The sequence below is a fragment of the Solenopsis invicta genome, chromosome 1 (genome assembly GCF_016802725.1).
Source record: "Solenopsis invicta isolate M01_SB chromosome 1, UNIL_Sinv_3.0, whole genome shotgun sequence".
NCBI classification, from domain to species: Eukaryota; Metazoa; Arthropoda; class Insecta; order Hymenoptera; family Formicidae; genus Solenopsis; species Solenopsis invicta.
Window position 1 is genome coordinate 28,018,324 of NC_052664.1, and position 18,038 is coordinate 28,036,361.

The 18,038-nt window shown below is 31.4% G+C and overlaps 5 protein-coding genes across 8 annotated transcripts; 3 read left to right on the top strand and 2 right to left on the bottom strand.

The window, feature by feature from the left end:
* The first annotated feature begins 175 nt into the window (after positions 1-175).
* LOC105203610 (probable pterin-4-alpha-carbinolamine dehydratase) lies at positions 176-1,337 on the top strand. Its single transcript, XM_039454147.1, has 4 exons — positions 176-194; positions 336-470; positions 818-937; positions 1,010-1,337. Exons 2-4 carry the CDS (start codon positions 357-359, stop codon positions 1,190-1,192), a joined length of 417 nt encoding a protein of 138 aa, XP_039310081.1. The 5' UTR covers positions 176-194; positions 336-356; the 3' UTR covers positions 1,193-1,337.
* Positions 1,338-1,737: 400 nt separating this feature from the next.
* LOC105203611 (succinate dehydrogenase [ubiquinone] cytochrome b small subunit, mitochondrial) lies at positions 1,738-3,407 on the bottom strand. 2 transcript variants are annotated; one of them, XM_039454134.1, is made up of 5 exons: positions 3,212-3,407; positions 2,959-3,070; positions 2,489-2,631; positions 2,156-2,346; positions 1,738-2,038 (listed from the first exon to the last, which is right to left on the bottom strand). In XM_039454134.1, exons 2-5 carry the CDS (start codon positions 3,011-3,013, stop codon positions 1,837-1,839), a joined length of 591 nt encoding a protein of 196 aa, XP_039310068.1. In that variant the 5' UTR covers positions 3,014-3,070; positions 3,212-3,407; the 3' UTR covers positions 1,738-1,836. The 2 variants fall into 2 exon arrangements, with proteins under 2 accessions (XP_039310068.1, XP_025990005.2); XM_026134220.2 differs by having other exon boundaries at positions 2,959-3,103; positions 3,212-3,353.
* A 141-nt stretch (positions 3,408-3,548) lies between these two features.
* LOC105197980 lies at positions 3,549-9,384 on the top strand. The gene is made up of 9 exons (XM_026134217.2): positions 3,549-3,899; positions 3,995-4,388; positions 4,675-4,926; positions 4,998-5,404; positions 5,479-5,779; positions 5,858-6,005; positions 6,272-6,497; positions 6,960-7,279; positions 8,822-9,384. The coding sequence occupies exons 1-9, from the start codon at positions 3,874-3,876 to the stop codon at positions 8,905-8,907; spliced, it is 2,160 nt and encodes a 719-aa protein (XP_025990002.2). The 5' UTR covers positions 3,549-3,873; the 3' UTR covers positions 8,908-9,384.
* LOC105203613 (annexin B9) lies at positions 9,370-14,695 on the bottom strand. Its single transcript, XM_011172456.3, has 7 exons — positions 14,285-14,695; positions 13,666-13,737; positions 11,784-12,165; positions 11,545-11,697; positions 11,241-11,414; positions 9,950-10,131; positions 9,370-9,798 (listed from the first exon to the last, which is right to left on the bottom strand). Exons 2-7 carry the CDS (start codon positions 13,693-13,695, stop codon positions 9,745-9,747), a joined length of 975 nt encoding a protein of 324 aa, XP_011170758.1. The 5' UTR covers positions 13,696-13,737; positions 14,285-14,695; the 3' UTR covers positions 9,370-9,744.
* A 48-nt stretch (positions 14,696-14,743) lies between these two features.
* LOC105203612 (KICSTOR complex protein kaptin) lies at positions 14,744-17,936 on the top strand. Of its 3 annotated transcripts, none has more exons than XM_026134218.2 (8): positions 14,744-14,959; positions 15,291-15,520; positions 15,996-16,258; positions 16,661-16,827; positions 16,909-17,078; positions 17,149-17,227; positions 17,298-17,589; positions 17,676-17,936. In XM_026134218.2, the coding sequence occupies exons 2-8, from the start codon at positions 15,313-15,315 to the stop codon at positions 17,742-17,744; spliced, it is 1,248 nt and encodes a 415-aa protein (XP_025990003.2). In that variant the 5' UTR covers positions 14,744-14,959; positions 15,291-15,312; the 3' UTR covers positions 17,745-17,936. The 3 variants fall into 3 exon arrangements, with proteins under 3 accessions (XP_025990003.2, XP_039310059.1, XP_039310062.1); XM_039454125.1 differs by having other exon boundaries at positions 14,835-15,047; XM_039454128.1 differs by having other exon boundaries at positions 14,868-15,021.
* Positions 17,937-18,038: the final 102 nt, after the last annotated feature.

Consider the following 18,038-nt stretch of genomic DNA (forward strand, 5'->3'; position numbering starts at 1 on the left):
TCAAAATCAAATAAACGAGATATTTTGTATTTTATAAAGTATCCCAAATTTAATAATAATATTCATAAAATAATTTCTTTGTTTCTCGAGATTATCCGTATGAGCACTTATACTCTATACAGTATATATCAGTATTTGGACTTATCCTTGACTGTGGTATCAAACCGATACGGTAGGATCTAACGAAACAAGAGGTTAGGCGGAATCGTTTAGAAATTAGTTCATCTTCCCGACTCGTTCAAAAAAAAAAGAAAAAAAAACAAGCCGTTTATCACGTCTGCTGCATGATTACGACATCGTGATAGTGAAAGATCTGGTATTTTAAAACTCCACAGAGAACGAGCCTTCGACATAACATGATAGCGGTATTGACCAGACGAGCAAGTGGAGGGGATTGCTTTCGAAAATATATATCGCGTATTCTAGACCGCAGAGATTTATCCGCTGCTATCTCGAAGAAAACCAAAATGGTAAGTAAGCCTTACGTTGAAGTTATCTCAAATCCGCAAATAGTTTAGATCAGAAAGCATCTTGTTCGAATAATTAAGACGTATTAATCCACCTGTCGGGCGAGTCCTTCGCGGTGAAAGTGATATGACGACGGTCAGCCACTTGTTACACAAGTCCTGTCACACTTTGTGTATTCTGCACGATATTAATAAAAATTGTACAAAAGATATTGTTAAAGGAGTGTATAAAGACACTATTATATGTTATAAACAATCAACAAAGAGATATATTAATCAAATTGTGTTTAATTGTAGTTGTATAAAAAATAAATTATGATAATTTATGGAAATCTGTCAATCCTTCTTAGAGTAAATTAACTCCAGAAGAACGAGAGCAGAACTTGAGTCCGTTGTTGTCAACGGGATGGACTGTCCAAGCGAACAGGGATGCAATCTACAAGGAGTTTGTATTTAAGAACTTCAATGAGGTACACCATAAAAAATATTGTTGTTTACAATTATTGTGCATTTGCTGACTAACAATGCATCTTAATTTTCAGGCCTTTGGATTTATGACAAGAGTGGCTTTACAGGCTGAAAAAATGGATCATCATCCCGAGTGGTTCAATGTTTACAATAAAGTAAATATCACTTTGTCGTCTCACGACGTGAATGGATTGTCACAGAGAGACGTAAAACTGGCGACGTTCATAGACAAGGTCGCTACTCCTACTGGCAAATAAATTTCTGCTGGCCTGCTGATCTGTGTGGAGCTCCATCTGTTATACATTTATTATGCATGTGATGACAATAATGAGAAAAAATATTGTTTGTTATAATTTGTAGCATAAATGTTGATGGTATTGATTATATTTTTTAGCTCGCATGTATATATATTATATATTACAATCCTTTACACATAAGATTGGTCAGAAATGTTCAATGGTTTAAAAAACTATGGTTTTTAACTATCTCAGACTTTATCTGGATGAAATAGTGGTAAATTATAAAAATGACTAGTATTAAAGAGAGTATATAACTTTATGCAAATAGATGGATTTTTGCTTTAGTTAGTAAATCATACTAATTGCTATGATTTAAAGAAAAACGAAATCAATTAATAGTAACAAAATCTTACAATAATAAAGTTTTTTTTTTTAATTTAAACTAATATGTGAAATACATTTTTAAAACAAAATATTTATAAATGTTCAACTCACTGTCATTCAATTTGCATATAAAAGTCGCAAAATATGAAAAGTTAGGTAGCACAAAGAGGAAAGCAACGTTGTTGAATAAGTAAATAATTTATTCTGGAATTTATAAGCTACTATTATCTTCTTCATATATGTAACACAAACAATGATCTCTGCTGTAGCAATAATATTTAACTAGCCTTCTGTCTATCTTTACCTATTGCCCAGCCATTCTTAATAACCTTTGTAAGACCAGGGCCATTATAGATCAACACAAGTAAACCGGCGAGAGTAGCGGCAGAGATTAAATTTAGCATGAAAAACGCCACTTTTGGAACTAATGTACCCACAACGATCGGCCGTGCGTAATCAAGAATGATAGCTTCCAATCCCCTGTAAAACACAATTATTCTTTTAAATTTATTATATTTTCCATGATATAGACATTAAAAAAAAAACAAGATTTTATTTAGTAAAAAAGAAGTTAAAATGTCAGAAAATATCAATTACCAGTGCGTGTGCATGACAATGGCAGCTGCCAGTACTATATCAATAAATTTATTTTCCAAGAGTAAGGCTGCAGGTATTAGTGCCAGGAAAGATGCAGATACTATTCTCTCAATCACCCATAAGCGTACATGGTCGCCATGAGCACTTGCCGCGCGAGTCTGGGTTATGCTAACTGTTGATTGTGCAGACAACTGAAAGAAATAAGACAAAATGTACTTTATAGATTTAGATTTAGCAAATATATTTTATAAATTTACATATTTATTCCTGTTTTTCTTAGACAATGCAAACAAATAGAAATAAAATCAAAATAAGAATACAAAGACTGTTAACCTTGGACAAAATACTGCATTTTGGATAATTGCTTGCATTAGGAATCACAGAGCGGCTCAGATTTGCAAGACTTGATGTAGACTTGGGAAACTGCGTTGGATTACAAGTTCGCACAAGTAAACCACCAGGCTTAACCAATGTTTCTGCAACAGAATTGTTAATTGCCATAATTTTTTCACTTAGTTAATAAAATAATATAAAAATATACTAATACTAAATATATAAAAAAAACATAATAAAAAAATTAAAACAATGAAATAATTGAAAAATAATTGATATAATAAGATCATTAATAAATAAAATATGCTAAAAATCACTAGACACTCAAGAAAACTCAATTGAAATTTACTGCGTGTTTATCGAAAGATTATGTAAACGCATTTTGAGGTTACATATGGGAAACTTTGTTTAACTTGCGAAACGAAAAAAAGGTTACACTCGAAACTGTCAGAAATTTACGCAAAACTTACCGAGCTGTCGAATTTTGTGAAACACGTTAATATTAGCCACTCTTCCGAAATTCATTTTGACGAAGTGATTGTCCCAATCGTGTTTGACGTAACTTCGCCGCACTTCGCCGACCTTGGAAGAGTTGGAAGGAGAGACAAGAGACAACTATTAGCGATTTTAAACTATCAATTTTTTATGAAAACAGCAAAACACGACTCGGGTATTTAACAAAATAAACAGAGATTTTTCACAAAGAAATATATTATTATTTACCCAGCTGACAGACGAGTTTTTACTTGCACGTGCACTTTCTTATGAGGCCTGTTCGTGTTGCTGTCCTTTTTGAATTAATTTCTTTGTCGTCTCTCTCTTTCTTACGATCGAATATATATTTATCTCATCTCGAGTGCAAAAATTTTTGGGGATTTCAAGCAACTCGAACAAACCTATACCTTCATGTACGTTCTGCACTGAAAGTGCAATAAATACACGTTCTGATATCGAGCAATAGGCTTGTTTTCTGTTCCTGCACTAGACTGCACTGGAACGTTTCTTCTTGCTTTCACTAACTTTCAAATATATATCTATTTCATTTTAAGTGCACACTAATTCAGGGAGTTCAGGAACAGAAAACAAACGGAATATATCGAGAAGAGAAATGACAAGTTTAAAAAAAAACAAATAATAATAGTAAACAAACCACCACACTTTTTGCACTTGGAGTTTGAAGTAGTAAAAAATTACGAAAAGGAAGAAAGCGGAGATGCATGAAGAATGATACGTACATACATTATAGAAAACTATTGTAATTAAATTCAACGTAAAAGTTGGTCTGACCAATGCTCGTCATTTGTGGGGATCAACCTTGTGACAAGAAAAAGATGTGTTTCGAAGTATAAACAATTCTGTTACTGTAAGAATAATATTGTTTGAACATGGAGAAATTCCGAAACCTTGACTGGTATGTAAACATGTGGTCTTCGATGAAATTGAAGGAGATGAGGACCGTATTCTATATAATTACCCATTTTTTTTAATACTGTCGTATCGTTGTAGGCATCCTGCATTGGAGGATATGATAGACAATGTATTCGTCAGGGACGAGAGAATGGAGCATGAAAGCGCAATGTATAGAATTATGTGCGATAGCTTTAAAAATCCGTTTGAAGATATCCTAAATGATTACGCCGATGTCAATATAAAACAGATTAAGAAATACCTCCGCGAGGATGATGAAGAGGTTTCTCCTGATTCGGAAGATGAGAACTCTTATATGAAAAATGAACGCAGATCTTATGTGCCTGGTATAAGAAAAGTACCTTTTAACTATCCCAGAGTGTCTCGGTTGAACAAGGCTCAGCAAGCTATTTGCCTCAATGTTCTTTTGAGATTATCTAACAATGAAAAGATAATAAATGAGAAACAGAGAAAAGAGTTCCAAGAATACATGGTAACTAAACATTAAATATTTTTAATTTCTATAAATAATAGAAAAATTAATACTTGATTATTCTAAAACAATACATTAAAAAAAGAGTTTTAAAAAAATGAGAGCAGTAATCAGTGCTCAGATTAAATGAAACAATCATTAGATATTCAAAACATGTTCCAATGTATGAGTAAATTATAGAAACAATTTGTATATCTTTTACACAGATAATTTTTTATTTAGATTTCTTTGGGTTAATTAAGACAAAAGAAAAATAAAAATTTATTTTTAATGAAACTTTTTCTAGGCACTGCAAGAGATAATATCTGAAGAGCAGAATGACTTTCTACAGTTTGTAGAGCAGAAATGGAACGATAGTCGTCAATGGTTGATCAAATGTAATAAATTTGCGATAATTAAATGGCAGACAAAAATGAAGAGGTTTACAAAATTACCGAGATATTATGTTGAATCTACAAACATACCACTTGTTATACAGAAGATTGAAAATTTGAAAAATAAAGAGATTAAATTAACATTCACATCTTGTTTACGACAGGCAAGTTATTACGACGTAACAATCGATATTTATCCGACATATTAAATGTAAATGTGCATTATTATTTTCAGAGTTTTCTTCCAGAGGTGATATTGCCAAAACTCGATAAGCAATGTGTATTATTTATGGATCCTAATACGTTGCTCGAAAGATATCCCCCATGCATTTCACCCGACAAAGTGATACAACATTTTAAATTGCCCGTGAGCGAGGATACATACTGCGAGAGTCTTGCAGTGGAAGCCAAAGCAGATTTTGTTATCTCGTCTAGCGGCCTCAAGTGTCTATTAAGCAACGTAGATCCGAATTATCCAAAACCATGGCTCATACCAGTAATTGTAAAATCAAATCATGAAAAGAATATTGTTTACGTCAATAAAAGATTACCACCTGCCAAGGCTACTGTATCTGAAAAGAATACCTGGGTTTATAAATACATCCTTAGACACTATTTTGTTAAAAGTGAATTATTAGACAAGTGAGTATTAATCATAAATTATATATTGTATTAAAGTTGAATTTGTTACGTATGTATTATGACAAATATTTTAGAGCAAAACACATGAAAGAGGACAAACTCGAGGAGGCTGCAAACTATTCAGATACAGAGAGTGATTTATGCAATGATCATCTTAAGATCTATGAAGAAGATTTGTATTTATCAGAAGAGGAGGGACCAGAGAAATCAGATGATCTAGCAAGTGGCAAAACTGATTCTAAAATAAATGAGCAACAAAATGTATTGTATAATCTTTTCACATTAGGGCCCGTAGCATCTTCAGACCATGATCAGATAAAACATAACATAAAGGAATATAAAATGTTAGTTCGTACGAAGACAGATGGCAAAGAGGTAAGAATATTTCTCATATTGTTCTTTTTAATAATCAGTATAAGATTATAAAATATGAAATCTGTTTTTGCCATGCAGGTGTTACCAAACGACAACTCAAAGTCTTTAATATTAGCGCCTAAGATGGAGCATCAATTAGCAATGGGAGCTGAAGCTATAACATTGGAAGAAGGTTTGCACCAGTGGATATCATTAAAATTTAGACCAAAGACATCATTAGCTAGAGGTATTATTTTATAATTATATTATGTGTATGTGTATATATTAATAATTTATTGTTCTCGGATAAAAATCTCATATTACAAAAACATTTCATATTCTTTCAAACGTTTAATTATTCAATCAGTTTTGTATAAATCATGTAAAAAATGAAGATCAGAATCGAAGAATTATTCGCGAATTCGAGACTTGTTGATGGAATTAATTGCTATTATGGAGTTACTCTTTAATTATATTGATTATATTTTATATATAAATATTTTGTCATTACAGTTAGGATAACAACCGATACGGCAGAAGTAATACAAATAGAAAGGCACACACCAATGTCACTGAGCATTGAGATAAAACGACTTTATAATGTTAAAGTAGATGATTCTCTCAGCATTTTGCATAATATAATCGAAGTATTATCGTCTTTAACTCCTGGCCAATACATTATGCGATATATACCGCAGAATGGACCGTTTGCTTATGTTTATAAACAAGTCGATTATAGGTAAATTTAACGAATTTAATTCTTTATTCTGTTAAAAGAATTGAAGGGTTTTCTACAAAAATCAAATAAATCCAAAAAATTTTCAAGAAACAAAACTTTTTATTTTTAAACTATCCATTGCAAAAATATGGTAATTTGTCTCCGGATATGTAAAATAAGTATAAGAACAAAGTTGTAGACTTAATATTTTAAGATTAATATTTTAAGGATTCATTTAAAAGAGAAACATAAAAAACTTTATTTTTATTAAAATTTTATATTTGCTACCTATTTATATTTCTCGTTTTTTATTCTTATCAGAAAATTGTTTACGATGTGACGCTACCGATAGAGAATAATTTAACGTCATAATTTAGATTTTTTTTAAAAAGAAGATTGGTTTTTGTAGGAAATCTTTTAATTATATATACAATAGATTTTACTTTAAAAAAGAAAAAATACATATTCAGAAATACTTTTCAGGGAAAATGCTTTTGATTTACATACGATTTGTCAGTCTGGAATGTTTGAAACATTACCTAAAACACCATGGCCACCTATAGACAAAATGATTACAACACCAGCTATTAGATGTTTTCAGAAAATGCCTGCGATGTTTAATCCGAATAATTATACTAAGAATGCTACTTATGCTAAGAAATTCGCGTCTGGCCGGCCTAGAGGACGTCCAAAGAAAAATGCTAGTGACACTAATCCAGAGAAAAATGCTAGTGACACTAATCCAGAGAAAAATACTAGCGTCACTAATTCAAAGAAAAATGCTAGTGTCACTAATAATCAAGGTTAATTATTTTTCTAATACTTTAAGCTCAAACAAATCAATTGATAAAGAAATATTGATTGATAAAAAATCATAGTAATTGAAATAGAGTAGAACCAATGTGTTTTTTTTTTTTTCCAAGTAATATTGTATTTCGATACAAGATTAGAAGGCCTGTGTTAATCATGGGTCTTGGTGCCAAATAATAATTTTAAAAATTTTGAATTTTTACAATTTGTACATACTTTGGTGGTCGAAGTGGTAGAACGCCTGTACAAAATTTGGAAGATTCAGGTTTGAATCCTGGTTCCTTTTTATTCTCTATTGAGAATATAAATATTACACACACAATATAATATATATATATATATATATATATATATATATATATATATATATATATATATATATATTATATATATGTACTATTACTATGGCTAATATTCATAGATGAATTTTACTCATTTAATATTTTATTGACATTTTGCTAACTTGTTAAAAAAATGTTGCAAGGTAGTGTTAACAAGATCAAGTTGTCAATAAAGTGAGTCCTTATTTGATGAAATATTGCAAGCAAAAAAAACATACAAACTAAATACAGCAGTAACAATTATAGTAAAAAAGTGTGTTCCGTTATTCACTCAAAATATTGAAAGTGTACATGTAATGTGAATTATAGATTTTCAATACTCATAGTGAATTTCGGAACACAGACAAAAATGTATAATTATGGCATTATTTCGACAAAATTGCGGCAACTTTATTTAATATCAGAAGTAATTACTTTGGTAATATATAAGCAAAAGTTTAATTCAGTAAATAATTTTGCAATTATCATGGCAACATGACGGCAACAATTGCTAGCAAATAGATTGCACTTCTTTGTTTTTGCACGAAATGTTATTTGGATATATTTAAGATAAGATACTAAATACTGTCTTCAGATGTCATCACAATCAATCGTAGAATCATATAAGCATCTTAAGACATTATTAAGACCGTCTTGAAATAAAATTTGACTATGAATACTGACCTATACGTGTGTAGTATTTTTTAAATATTTTTGGAATCTATTATTAATATAATCTCTGTCCCTTCTTGCATAAAATAAGAATATTCATGTAATATTGTTACTTTAATGATATGTCATTTTGTATCAAAATGTTTATAACAATAGAATTGATGTAAGCAATAATTTGAGATATGAAGAGAAATAAATTTAAAGAAGTCAATTTTTTGTGTGAATTTGGCAGAAACTTAAAAAAAATAAATGGAAAGTTGAAAAAAGGACTGTTATTTGTATATTTATTATATATATTTTATTCATATTTTTGTACAATCTATAAAATAAAATAGTAAATATATGTATAAAGTTTTCAAGTATATGAAGAAAAATCTTTTTTTTTCTCTTCAATAATGCAATTATTTAAACATTTCTATTTCTTTACTAATCTATTCTCTCAGATAATGAAAATGTTTTACAATATTTTCATTACTATTTTATATATATAAAATATGCAGTATATTTTTAAGATACTGAGAATCTTTTTCCTTTCGTTTTTAGTTTCTGAACCCCTTCAGTGGTCTAAGAAGTGGCTAAGAAGTGGGCTACAAAAAAAAAATACAAGTGAAACAGAAAACACAGCATAATGTTCTAGTAATTTCTGTTTTGAAGAGACTTACAGGTTCCAAATGAGCATTTGTTTATTTTATAATAGAATCTATCTTACAATGACATTCTTTATTCTATTTGTTTTCTTTTTTTGTGATACTTTCTAGTTAGTTTTATCACATTTACACTCATCATCACAAGTCTATGCATTAAAAAGATGTTCGCAATCAATTTAAAATAATGACCTTTTCTTTTTACGTTTTTTTTGTCATATAACTCTTAATATTTACAGAGTTATTAACGATTAAAGTTAATTAATCAGATTGCGCCTAGTCAAAATACGCAGAAGTGTAACATGCCAAGGGTTCCTCGCGCTTAGTCTATATTCTCCCGATTAAAGTTTTGTTCTAATATTCTAGATTTGTACAGACAGATACAAATATGTATTTTATTTTTTGTTGATATATATGAATGAAAGGCGAAGAAATAAATAAACTATATAGAATGTTTTTAAATTTATTTTCATCAATTTCTTAACCATTTCTCACTCTTACATTATGAGATTCTTTATGTAAATCTTGACAAAAATAAGAATATATAAAATATAATTTAATTTATAATTTGTATATATAAACGAGATTGAAACGTAGAACATCCAGAAATTTTACTGGCCTATGTAATACAGTAAAAATTTCAAAAAAGTATTACAAAAATAATATTTAAAAATGCAGCAAGGTACCTTTTCTAATTCCTTATTAGTACATTAGGCGATGTTAAGCTGGAATTTGTGCAGGCGTATATAAAGTTGTTTTTTTTTTTATAAATTATGCATCAATAGGCAAATGTGCACCTGGATCCTTAACAGTTTCACCAAATTATGTGGAAACCAAGGAAAGAAGCACCTTCTTGTAATCTCCCGAAGTGTCTCCCTGTAACATGTACATTCATTAGAGCAATTTCTCACAATCAATAGAAAAATATAATTTAGACGACAGAATAAATTTATTACAAACATTCAAAAATATAATTCACATGATAGAACAAATTTTTGTTTAAAAGCACATAATTTGGAGTACATACAGCTATCCAGCTTTCCAGTGACTTTCCATAGCGTTCCTCGAATGCTTTTTTAATATCGCCCAAGTCGATTTCACTTCGAGACACAATGATACGGATTAGTGTTCGATCCTTCGTACCTATGCCGTGCATACTGGCATACAAACGCTCAGCAAAAAATCCAACCTTTGACTTCACGCATTTCACTGTCAATCAAAAATTAAAGTGATTTGTAACGTTACGTGTATCGACTATAACATTATGTACTGAAAAATATATGGGGAAATGTGAGAGTAAAATGACATGGGAGCATTCATTTCCATGCTGTAAAGATATTACTACAGTACTCAATTCGGATCTTATGCGGGTTATATTATACTACATTTATGTGTGAAGTATACAGATGTAGTAATAAATGTTTTATATGTTACATGTAACAGTTGCCATGCAACATCATTGGAGGACATGTATATACAAGGTTCAATACCACATGGGTGTCCACACCATATATTTTCATGCATATTTATAAATCAACTTAAATTCATCTCTTTAGTTATTACACGATAATGGAAATATTAAAATTTCTCTTTTGCCAAATAAGAAGTATAGATTTATACTATTATTCTGGGATCAAAAAGAATCATAAAATTAGGTCATTACATATGAGCAAAAATAATTAGAGGAGGATAAAAACAAATTTTAGAGGTATGCCTGTATTATACACTAAATGTTGTCGTGTGTTCGAAAATATCTAACTCTAAAAATTATCTGGTAATCACAGCAACAATCATATTAATATTTCTACAAATGGGTAAATAAAAGCTGTGTGTAAGATCTCGCTGCGGTAACTTGCCTCTGCCCTGTGAAAATACTTTTCGATCGTTTTACAAAAGTTCAGAGACGGCGTAAATGTAGGGTTACCAGGTATTCACGAAAAGTTCGACTCGTGAACATACTATACTATCGGGATTATCGATATTCCGTTGCATTCAAGGACTTATAATTTCCTCGCATTGAACTGCTATTTCAATCACTTGTTCGTGTTTCGCACTGAAACGTACAATTATTCTCGCCTAAGCACAATAAAACGGGAAATGCATCGAGCAAGTTTATTTCGATTGTACAATTGTATCAATCGATAACGAGGCACGCGGTATCTGCTTATAAAAAACATGAAACATAAAAGGCTAGTCACATTATAAAATCAGTAGCTGTTAAGTGATTCGTAGATAGGAATGTTAATATGATATATTCGTGACAATCCGAATAGATATGTAATTAGTGCGTTTATACGTTTTATTTTTGGAAGTTTTACCTATTCCAAGTAAGCCTTTCTCGATGCTGCCAGAGAATTCCTTCTTTATGGCAACTTCTATGTCGTGCCCTGATATTTTTTCATACTCGATAAATGTTTGTCGTAGCTGCTGATAGCTGCGAGATACCAAGATCGCATTGAATTGAGATTCGTCTGTTCCCCACTGTTTTTCACCTGTACCAAAATTAGAAATATGAAACATTGAGCATCACGAAATACATTAAAAATAATAAAACATTTTGATTTTTCAATTAAGTCACATTTTCCGAAAGAAATTTTATGAAAAAATTTTTTCGTTACATACCAGCTTCGTACAACGCTTGAGCATCGGCAACTGCTTGGGCATGATCGATTCCCTGATTTTCGTCTCTGTTTGCCTGCACGAGGGATACTAACAATCTCTTGAAATTACCAGATGTATCGCCTTTTAAATCGCTCTCAAGTGTTTTGTTGTACACTGTTCAGAATAATGTATTCCTTAATTAATCAAGAAAATCTCTATTTATATAAGTGCATAATAAACTGAGATAATAAAAATCTTACAATTTTCATAAAATGTCGCGATCGTACGGATGCCATAGTTGCTAAGAGTGCACATAATCTCGACAATTGCCTCTTCATCGGTACCCATACCGCTCACCGCATCATGCAGTTCTTTGGCATAATAATGTGGCAACGGAGTCATGAGGGCAACAATGACATCCTCCAGTTTCCCAGTTAACTCGCTCTTCAAATCATTAATCAAATCCTTCCCATACATGGTCTTGAACGCCTCCGCGATCTCCAGTCTCTGTACAATACCTCTCTTCGTAAGCACATCGATGATCGCCTTTTCATCTGTACCAAATCCCTTCATTGCTTTACGCAAAATAGTGGCGTCCGCATTTGCATCGAACGGCTCGGCGGGATATACAGTTGGAGTGCACTGAAACGCAATAAATCAGATAATTAACAATCAAATTTCACAAGGTCTATATTTTGAGTGACTCTGATAAAACTCATTATATAATTCGTTATCATCAATCTAATCTTTTTTCATTCTACAACTTTTTTCCCTATTAAACGACAAAAAATTGTTTACAGCTTTTTTCTCTATTAAACAACAAAAAGTTAATGTCCATGTTTAGCAGAACTAATAATTTTACAACTGTTGAAAGTTTTTTCACTGAGAATAAACTAATCTTTTAGTTTTAAAGAATTAGTCTAAGCTCATTAAAAAAAACTCACAGTTATAAAATAACTGTTCTGTTGAATGTGACTAAAATATTCTCCAAACTACAAAATAGGTTGCTTGCTAAATTAATCGCCAATTAAGCCAATTATATTTAGTCAAAATTATCCTTGCACGTTTATATACTTGTGTTTATAAAAGAAATATCGCGCATTTTAAATCCATAATTATAATTAAAGTACTTGAGTTAAATAAGGCCCACGTTTTTTTTTTATTTTTGAGATGTTAAAATACATTTTTATGTGATTTCAACTCTGTGAGATTAATGAAATACACTGTAAACCTCAGAGCATTGCATGTCCCCATTACAGAGGTTTTAAAAAATAAAATTAATTAAATGAGTCTGTTTGTTAAATGAGTTATTTTAGCCCAGATACTTTATAAATTAATTAACAGAATTAAGATAAATTAAAAACTTTTTAAAATTAAATTAAAATTCATAGTTTAAACAATTTAATCATGTTAAAAGTTGTATGAATAAAAAATTATGTTAGTTAAAAGTTGCGTTAAAATTTAATTAACTTAAGCTAAATTAGAAGTTAATAATTTTAAAAAGCATTATATATTTATATTAAATAAAATTATATATACTTATTCTAAATAACAAAACAATTATACTTAGATCATCAAATAAAATTAATAATTTTAATCGTTAATTAAGTTTATATGAAATAACAAAGAATTATTGTTTTTTTAAATATGAAGAATGTTTCTTTATTAAATTAACAACTTTTTTTCCTTTTACATAAATAAATTTTTAATTTTAGAAAAAAGTTAATAAATTAAAGTTTATGTAATTTCAAAATTCAGAATTAAATTTATGATAATTATATATTAGTATTCTAATCATCAAACTTTCAGAGAAGCAGTAATATTACAAATCTTAAAAAAAAATTATAAAATAAATTTCCTGATGACTAATTTAGGCATTTATATTTTTTTCAGATAATATCTTATGCAAGATTCTCATAATTAGATTTAATCACGAAGAATATTCTACTTGGCTTTTGTATGCGATTAGTCATACTCGCGATGAAACGTGAATCGACTTGGAAACTAGGCTTGCGTTAAAAATACGGATGATCGACGCCGTGGGCCGGCGCCGCAGAAATAGATCGATGTCGCTAATTATCGGTGATAATTTCGCTACTCTGGGTAATCTTTCTGCGAAATCTGATCCTCACACGTACGCACCTTGAACGGATAATATTGCTGCTGCGACATCTTGATCTTCTATCTCTCCTGTTGTCAGGAACAGGAAACTACCTAGCAAAACAGAAAATCAACAACAATGAAATACAGTGGATATGCGTCATCGGCTCGCTCACTAATTATCGGTTTTTGACGTGAGTCGGCGCGATCACGATTTCGCGACTCACGATAAATCTGTGACGAGATCTGATGCGGTGTCCCGGTCGACAAAAATCCTAAGAAACCACAAATGATACTGTGATCTACTTCGTCAAAATATATAAAATTATTTTTCGCCACATAAAATAAAGGACGAATTATATCTATCTCCATAGATTAATTTGAATCTCGGATCAACTTACTCTTCTTCTAAATTAATTATAATTAAAAAAAAGATAAAAGGCAATTGCTAAATCGAAATTCAAGTTAATCTACATTAGTCGAAATTGATATTAGAAGCATCGAATCGCTTTAGACAATTTTCCAGATTAAATCGACCGGCTAGTCGGAACTCGACTGGAGTCGACTTTAAAGACAGATCTCGCGTCAGGTGATTCGTCATCGACGCGAATGTAACAGGGAAGTGGCGAGAAAAAGAAAAGAAAGACAAGGAATACGTTACCAAGTGTGAGCTTGAGCCGTGGACACTCTCGTTCTCGTTGCTCCGCACTACCGCTGGTCTCTACCGCCTGTCGGTGGGAAAATTCGGACGATGCGAGTCGCGACAGATACTACTGATCCGGACCGTGCAAGCGTACTACTGACTACTGAGAGAGTACTGAGCCGCACCGCGACGGGCAACACTGGGCAACACCCACTTTCATGTATCGCGTCATCCGTGTCGCTGCGGCAGCTCTCCGTCAAGGCAACGCGCCGCGATTACGAAAGCGATATTGCGAAACTACGCGTGCACACGCGACAATTATGTTGCCGAATTAAGAAGAAGAAAAGAAAGGCATGACTTCTTCTCCTAGTTGCTTCTCTTCTCTCTCTCTTTTCTTCCGCCCACTTTCCCCGCCGGCTTTCGCGATGCACTCGCTCGAATGCATTACACGGATTCCTCGGATGATTTGGATCGGTGACGAGATCGAGATCGATGAAGAGTAAACAGTAAAGGTTACGAGGGTTTGCCGCCAGATCGACATTGGATGGTGCTTTTCCCGATGCGCCCGCGCGATGATACACTTGGGTACACTGTAATAAATATAACCTCGATTCGGTATGAGTTTGTGTTTAAAGGTTCGTTCGCCTCTTTTTTTTTTCTACGAATGTCCCAGGAAAAGTGTGTTTACGTACAGTGAGTATAAAAAGTGCGAAGGACATTTTTAAAGGAAACATTAATTGGTAATTTATTGACGAGTACGTATGCATACCTAAGGAGAACTGTAAGTTAAAATAATGTCAACTTTGACATCATATTAATCAAATTTATGTCATTTTTGGTCATGATTTGATCAATATGATACAAAATTAAAATATTTCGACTTTTTTGTTGTAAATAGAATTGATTATGTTGGTTTTATTAATAAATTGCTAATTAATGTTTACTTTTTTGCAATAAGGTTTTAAAGAAATATCCCTTGTATATACAAATGCTTTTTATATTTACCATATTTATTTTATTTTAGCATCAAGTCTTCCTGATGACTTATGATGACGAGCAATCTCATTGATGCACACTGGTTTCCCCTAGCGTCGCAGGGGAACATTTATTCTATGACCAAACTCTGCTCATCTAACAGTTCCAACAAGCTGTTAGTGGCATCTTTGAAGAGAAAGATATACTCCTGTGAATATCATCAAACGTCAGAATTTCTGAGGCCTATGGTGAAGGAATTACTGTTTACATATATTCCCAGTATGTAAGCTGTTAAGTTCAAAGATATGCATTTTCTGTTTCTTTAACTCTTCAGAGCTCATGGTACATCTATTAGGATTAGTTTCATAATCTCCAATTAACGTTTACAACTGATTAAGTGTCAACCATGATTGACTATTTCGGATCAATTCTACTTATTGTTAATGATAAACTTAGTGATTGGTCAATTCCAATAGAAAGATCAACTGATCAAGTTAAGAATAACCTGAGGCTGTGAAACTAGCTTTTAAACCTGCCATCAATTATAAATCTTGAATTATTATTATTAAAATAAACTTAATATTTATTCTTTTTTATATCATTTTTCATCAATATCCCTATCATAGTGATATTGATGCTTGAGAAAGATCAGTCAGTATTATTGATTATGTAAAATTTTTGTTACAGATTAATATTACCTTTAGAAGGTTAATCAATAGTATTGAGTATAAATCAATTTTTTTATCTGCTTTAGGTGGCGCAGAAATTATTTCCATCGATGCTTACAATAAATCTGACACCGGGGACAGTTTTGTAATAGGCATAACAATTATGAAAGCAAGTACAGACATGATAGAAAGGTATTTAAACATATACACGGAGGGTGCAGTAGACGGCGAGGGAGATGAAGGTAGCTCGATTGAAGCCATAGCACAGAATTGTCTCATGGTGGAGCTATCATATACTCCTTACCACTTATATCACACCGTTTTACCACAACAGAATTCTACACAAGAGGTATATTAGATGTTAGATGCGATGAGTTATAATTGAAGAATTTCTTGTATAAAAACTTTAAATTTTTAGCAAAAAAATCTTTTTATCTTTAAACTATTCATACTATAAATATGATAATTTTTTTCAAACATATAATAAGTATCAGAACAAAGTTTTAAGCTTTGAGTAGTATTTTGAGGATTTATTTAATGGAAAAAAGTGAAAAGCTTCTGAATTTGATTTTTCTAGAATATTATATTTACTATTTATGTTTCCTATATTTTGTTTTTTTACTGGAACAAACTTATTCATGTTAATGATACTAATGAAGAATAACTTGTTTAATTTTTGTGTAGGAAATCCTTCAATTATCTTTCAATTGTACTGTTCTCTGTTGTTTCATCCTATAACTCAAATTTATAGGTAGTCTGGCTAATATCTGGAAGCGATTACAGAATTCATATGATAAGGGAAGATAAACTAAGCCACGTTTATAGCGAGTCTTCGATCGAAAAATTTTTTCCGGAGCTGCACGACATCCAAGCGATCGCGCTGTGGATTAATATTTATTATTACGACAATTATAAGCGGTTCGTAATAATAAAATAAAATTATCTTTCACTCCCTTATCTCAATATCATATGTGTATGATCTTACGCATGTAAAATTAGGAGGGTCACCGCCGTCGGCTGTGAATGCGGTCTAGTCAAAGTTGCCATAGTGAATGTGGTGGATTTGCAAGTTTCTCAAAGTTGGATGCTGAGATACGACAAGCCTGTACCAAGTGTGATAGTATTTCCACATAAGAACATCATTAGTAAACCAACCTTCGTAGCCAATTGTAAATATTTTAAATACATCATTTATATGTAACATATAAGATAAAAGATAAAAATTATAAAAAATTTCAGCCGAGGAATGCGTCCCAAAGGATGACATCCCGAAATTAAACGTCGTTATTTCAAGTACAAATAACGCTGTTGTCTTTAAGTAAGTAGTTTATAAGTTAATGAATATTGATTTTATGACGATTAAGATGCAAGCATTTGTTTTTCGGCAGAGATATATTGCGACATGGAATGAAACAAGATGTGATATTGAACGGCAGCGAATCGTCAGATTGTATTCTGTGCTGCTGTATAGCGGACATCAATATGGATGGCCAAAATGAGATATTGCTTGGTACTTACGGTCAGGAAGTCCTGATCTTTACATTGCTAGGTGACATATGGGAATTAGCCACTAGAAAATTATTTGACGCTCCCGTACATTCCATAAGTTATATGGACATAACAAACGATGGAATAAAGGAGCTGATCGTACTCACCCAACGAGGTGTACACATATTACAGGTTTCGTATAATATTTCATATATATTTAATTTAGATATTTTTAAGTGGGCGACATATATTTATTATCTTTATTTATTAATCTATAGCATAATATAGCTGACATACGAGCAAAATGGAAGGAACGTTACAAAAAACTATTTGACATACTAGCTTAGGAATAATCATACATTTGTAAACAGAGAAGATAATATATTTTCCCATATTATTATTGTACATTTTATATCTTTGTAATGTATTGTAAACAGAAAAGGTAATATATTTTCCCATATTATTATTGTTTTATATCTTTGCGATGTATATATTATTTGTATTTTACAATAAAATAAAAGATGAAACAATCTGTAAAACTCTATCAAATTCGAAAAAAATTCGGTTTTATCTTGCTATATTTTCTTATGTCTTTCGTAAGAGACGTCAAGTTCACTGACGCAAATAAATATACGATTGGA

Excerpts from the sequence above, each read along its gene's own strand:
- LOC105203611 (XM_039454134.1), bottom strand. The coding sequence starts at position 3,013 with ATGAATTTCGGAAGAGTGGCTAATATTAACGTGTTTCACAAAATTCGA. Across the intron at positions 2,632-2,958 it reads TCACAAAATTCGACAGCTCG|AAACATTGGTTAAGCCTGGT; the intron begins GTAAGTTTTGCG and ends ATTCTGTTGCAG. Across the intron at positions 2,347-2,488 it reads AATGCAGTATTTTGTCCAAG|TTGTCTGCACAATCAACAGT; the intron begins GTTAACAGTCTT and ends TATTTCTTTCAG.
- LOC105197980 (XM_026134217.2), top strand. The coding sequence starts at position 3,874 with ATGGAGAAATTCCGAAACCTTGACTG. Across the intron at positions 3,900-3,994 it reads AAATTCCGAAACCTTGACTG|GCATCCTGCATTGGAGGATA; the intron begins GTATGTAAACAT and ends GTATCGTTGTAG. Across the intron at positions 5,405-5,478 it reads AAAAGTGAATTATTAGACAA|AGCAAAACACATGAAAGAGG; the intron begins GTGAGTATTAAT and ends CAAATATTTTAG.
- LOC105203613 (XM_011172456.3), bottom strand. The coding sequence starts at position 13,695 with ATGTCGCAGCAGCAATATTATCCGTTCAAG. Across the intron at positions 12,166-13,665 it reads AGCAATATTATCCGTTCAAG|TGCACTCCAACTGTATATCC; the intron begins GTGCGTACGTGT and ends ATTGCGTTTCAG. Across the intron at positions 11,698-11,783 it reads CGCGACATTTTATGAAAATT|TGTACAACAAAACACTTGAG; the intron begins GTAAGATTTTTA and ends TATTCTGAACAG.
- LOC105203610 (XM_039454147.1), top strand. The coding sequence starts at position 357 with ATGATAGCGGTATTGACCAGACGAGCAAGTGGAGGGGATTGCTTTCGA. Across the intron at positions 471-817 it reads TCTCGAAGAAAACCAAAATG|AGTAAATTAACTCCAGAAGA; the intron begins GTAAGTAAGCCT and ends AATCCTTCTTAG. Across the intron at positions 938-1,009 it reads TATTTAAGAACTTCAATGAG|GCCTTTGGATTTATGACAAG; the intron begins GTACACCATAAA and ends CTTAATTTTCAG.
- LOC105203612 (XM_026134218.2), top strand. The coding sequence starts at position 15,313 with ATGATGACGAGCAATCTCATTGATGCACACTGGTTTCCCCTAGCGTCG. Across the intron at positions 16,259-16,660 it reads AACAGAATTCTACACAAGAG|GTAGTCTGGCTAATATCTGG; the intron begins GTATATTAGATG and ends TCAAATTTATAG. Across the intron at positions 16,828-16,908 it reads TATTACGACAATTATAAGCG|GAGGGTCACCGCCGTCGGCT; the intron begins GTTCGTAATAAT and ends ATGTAAAATTAG.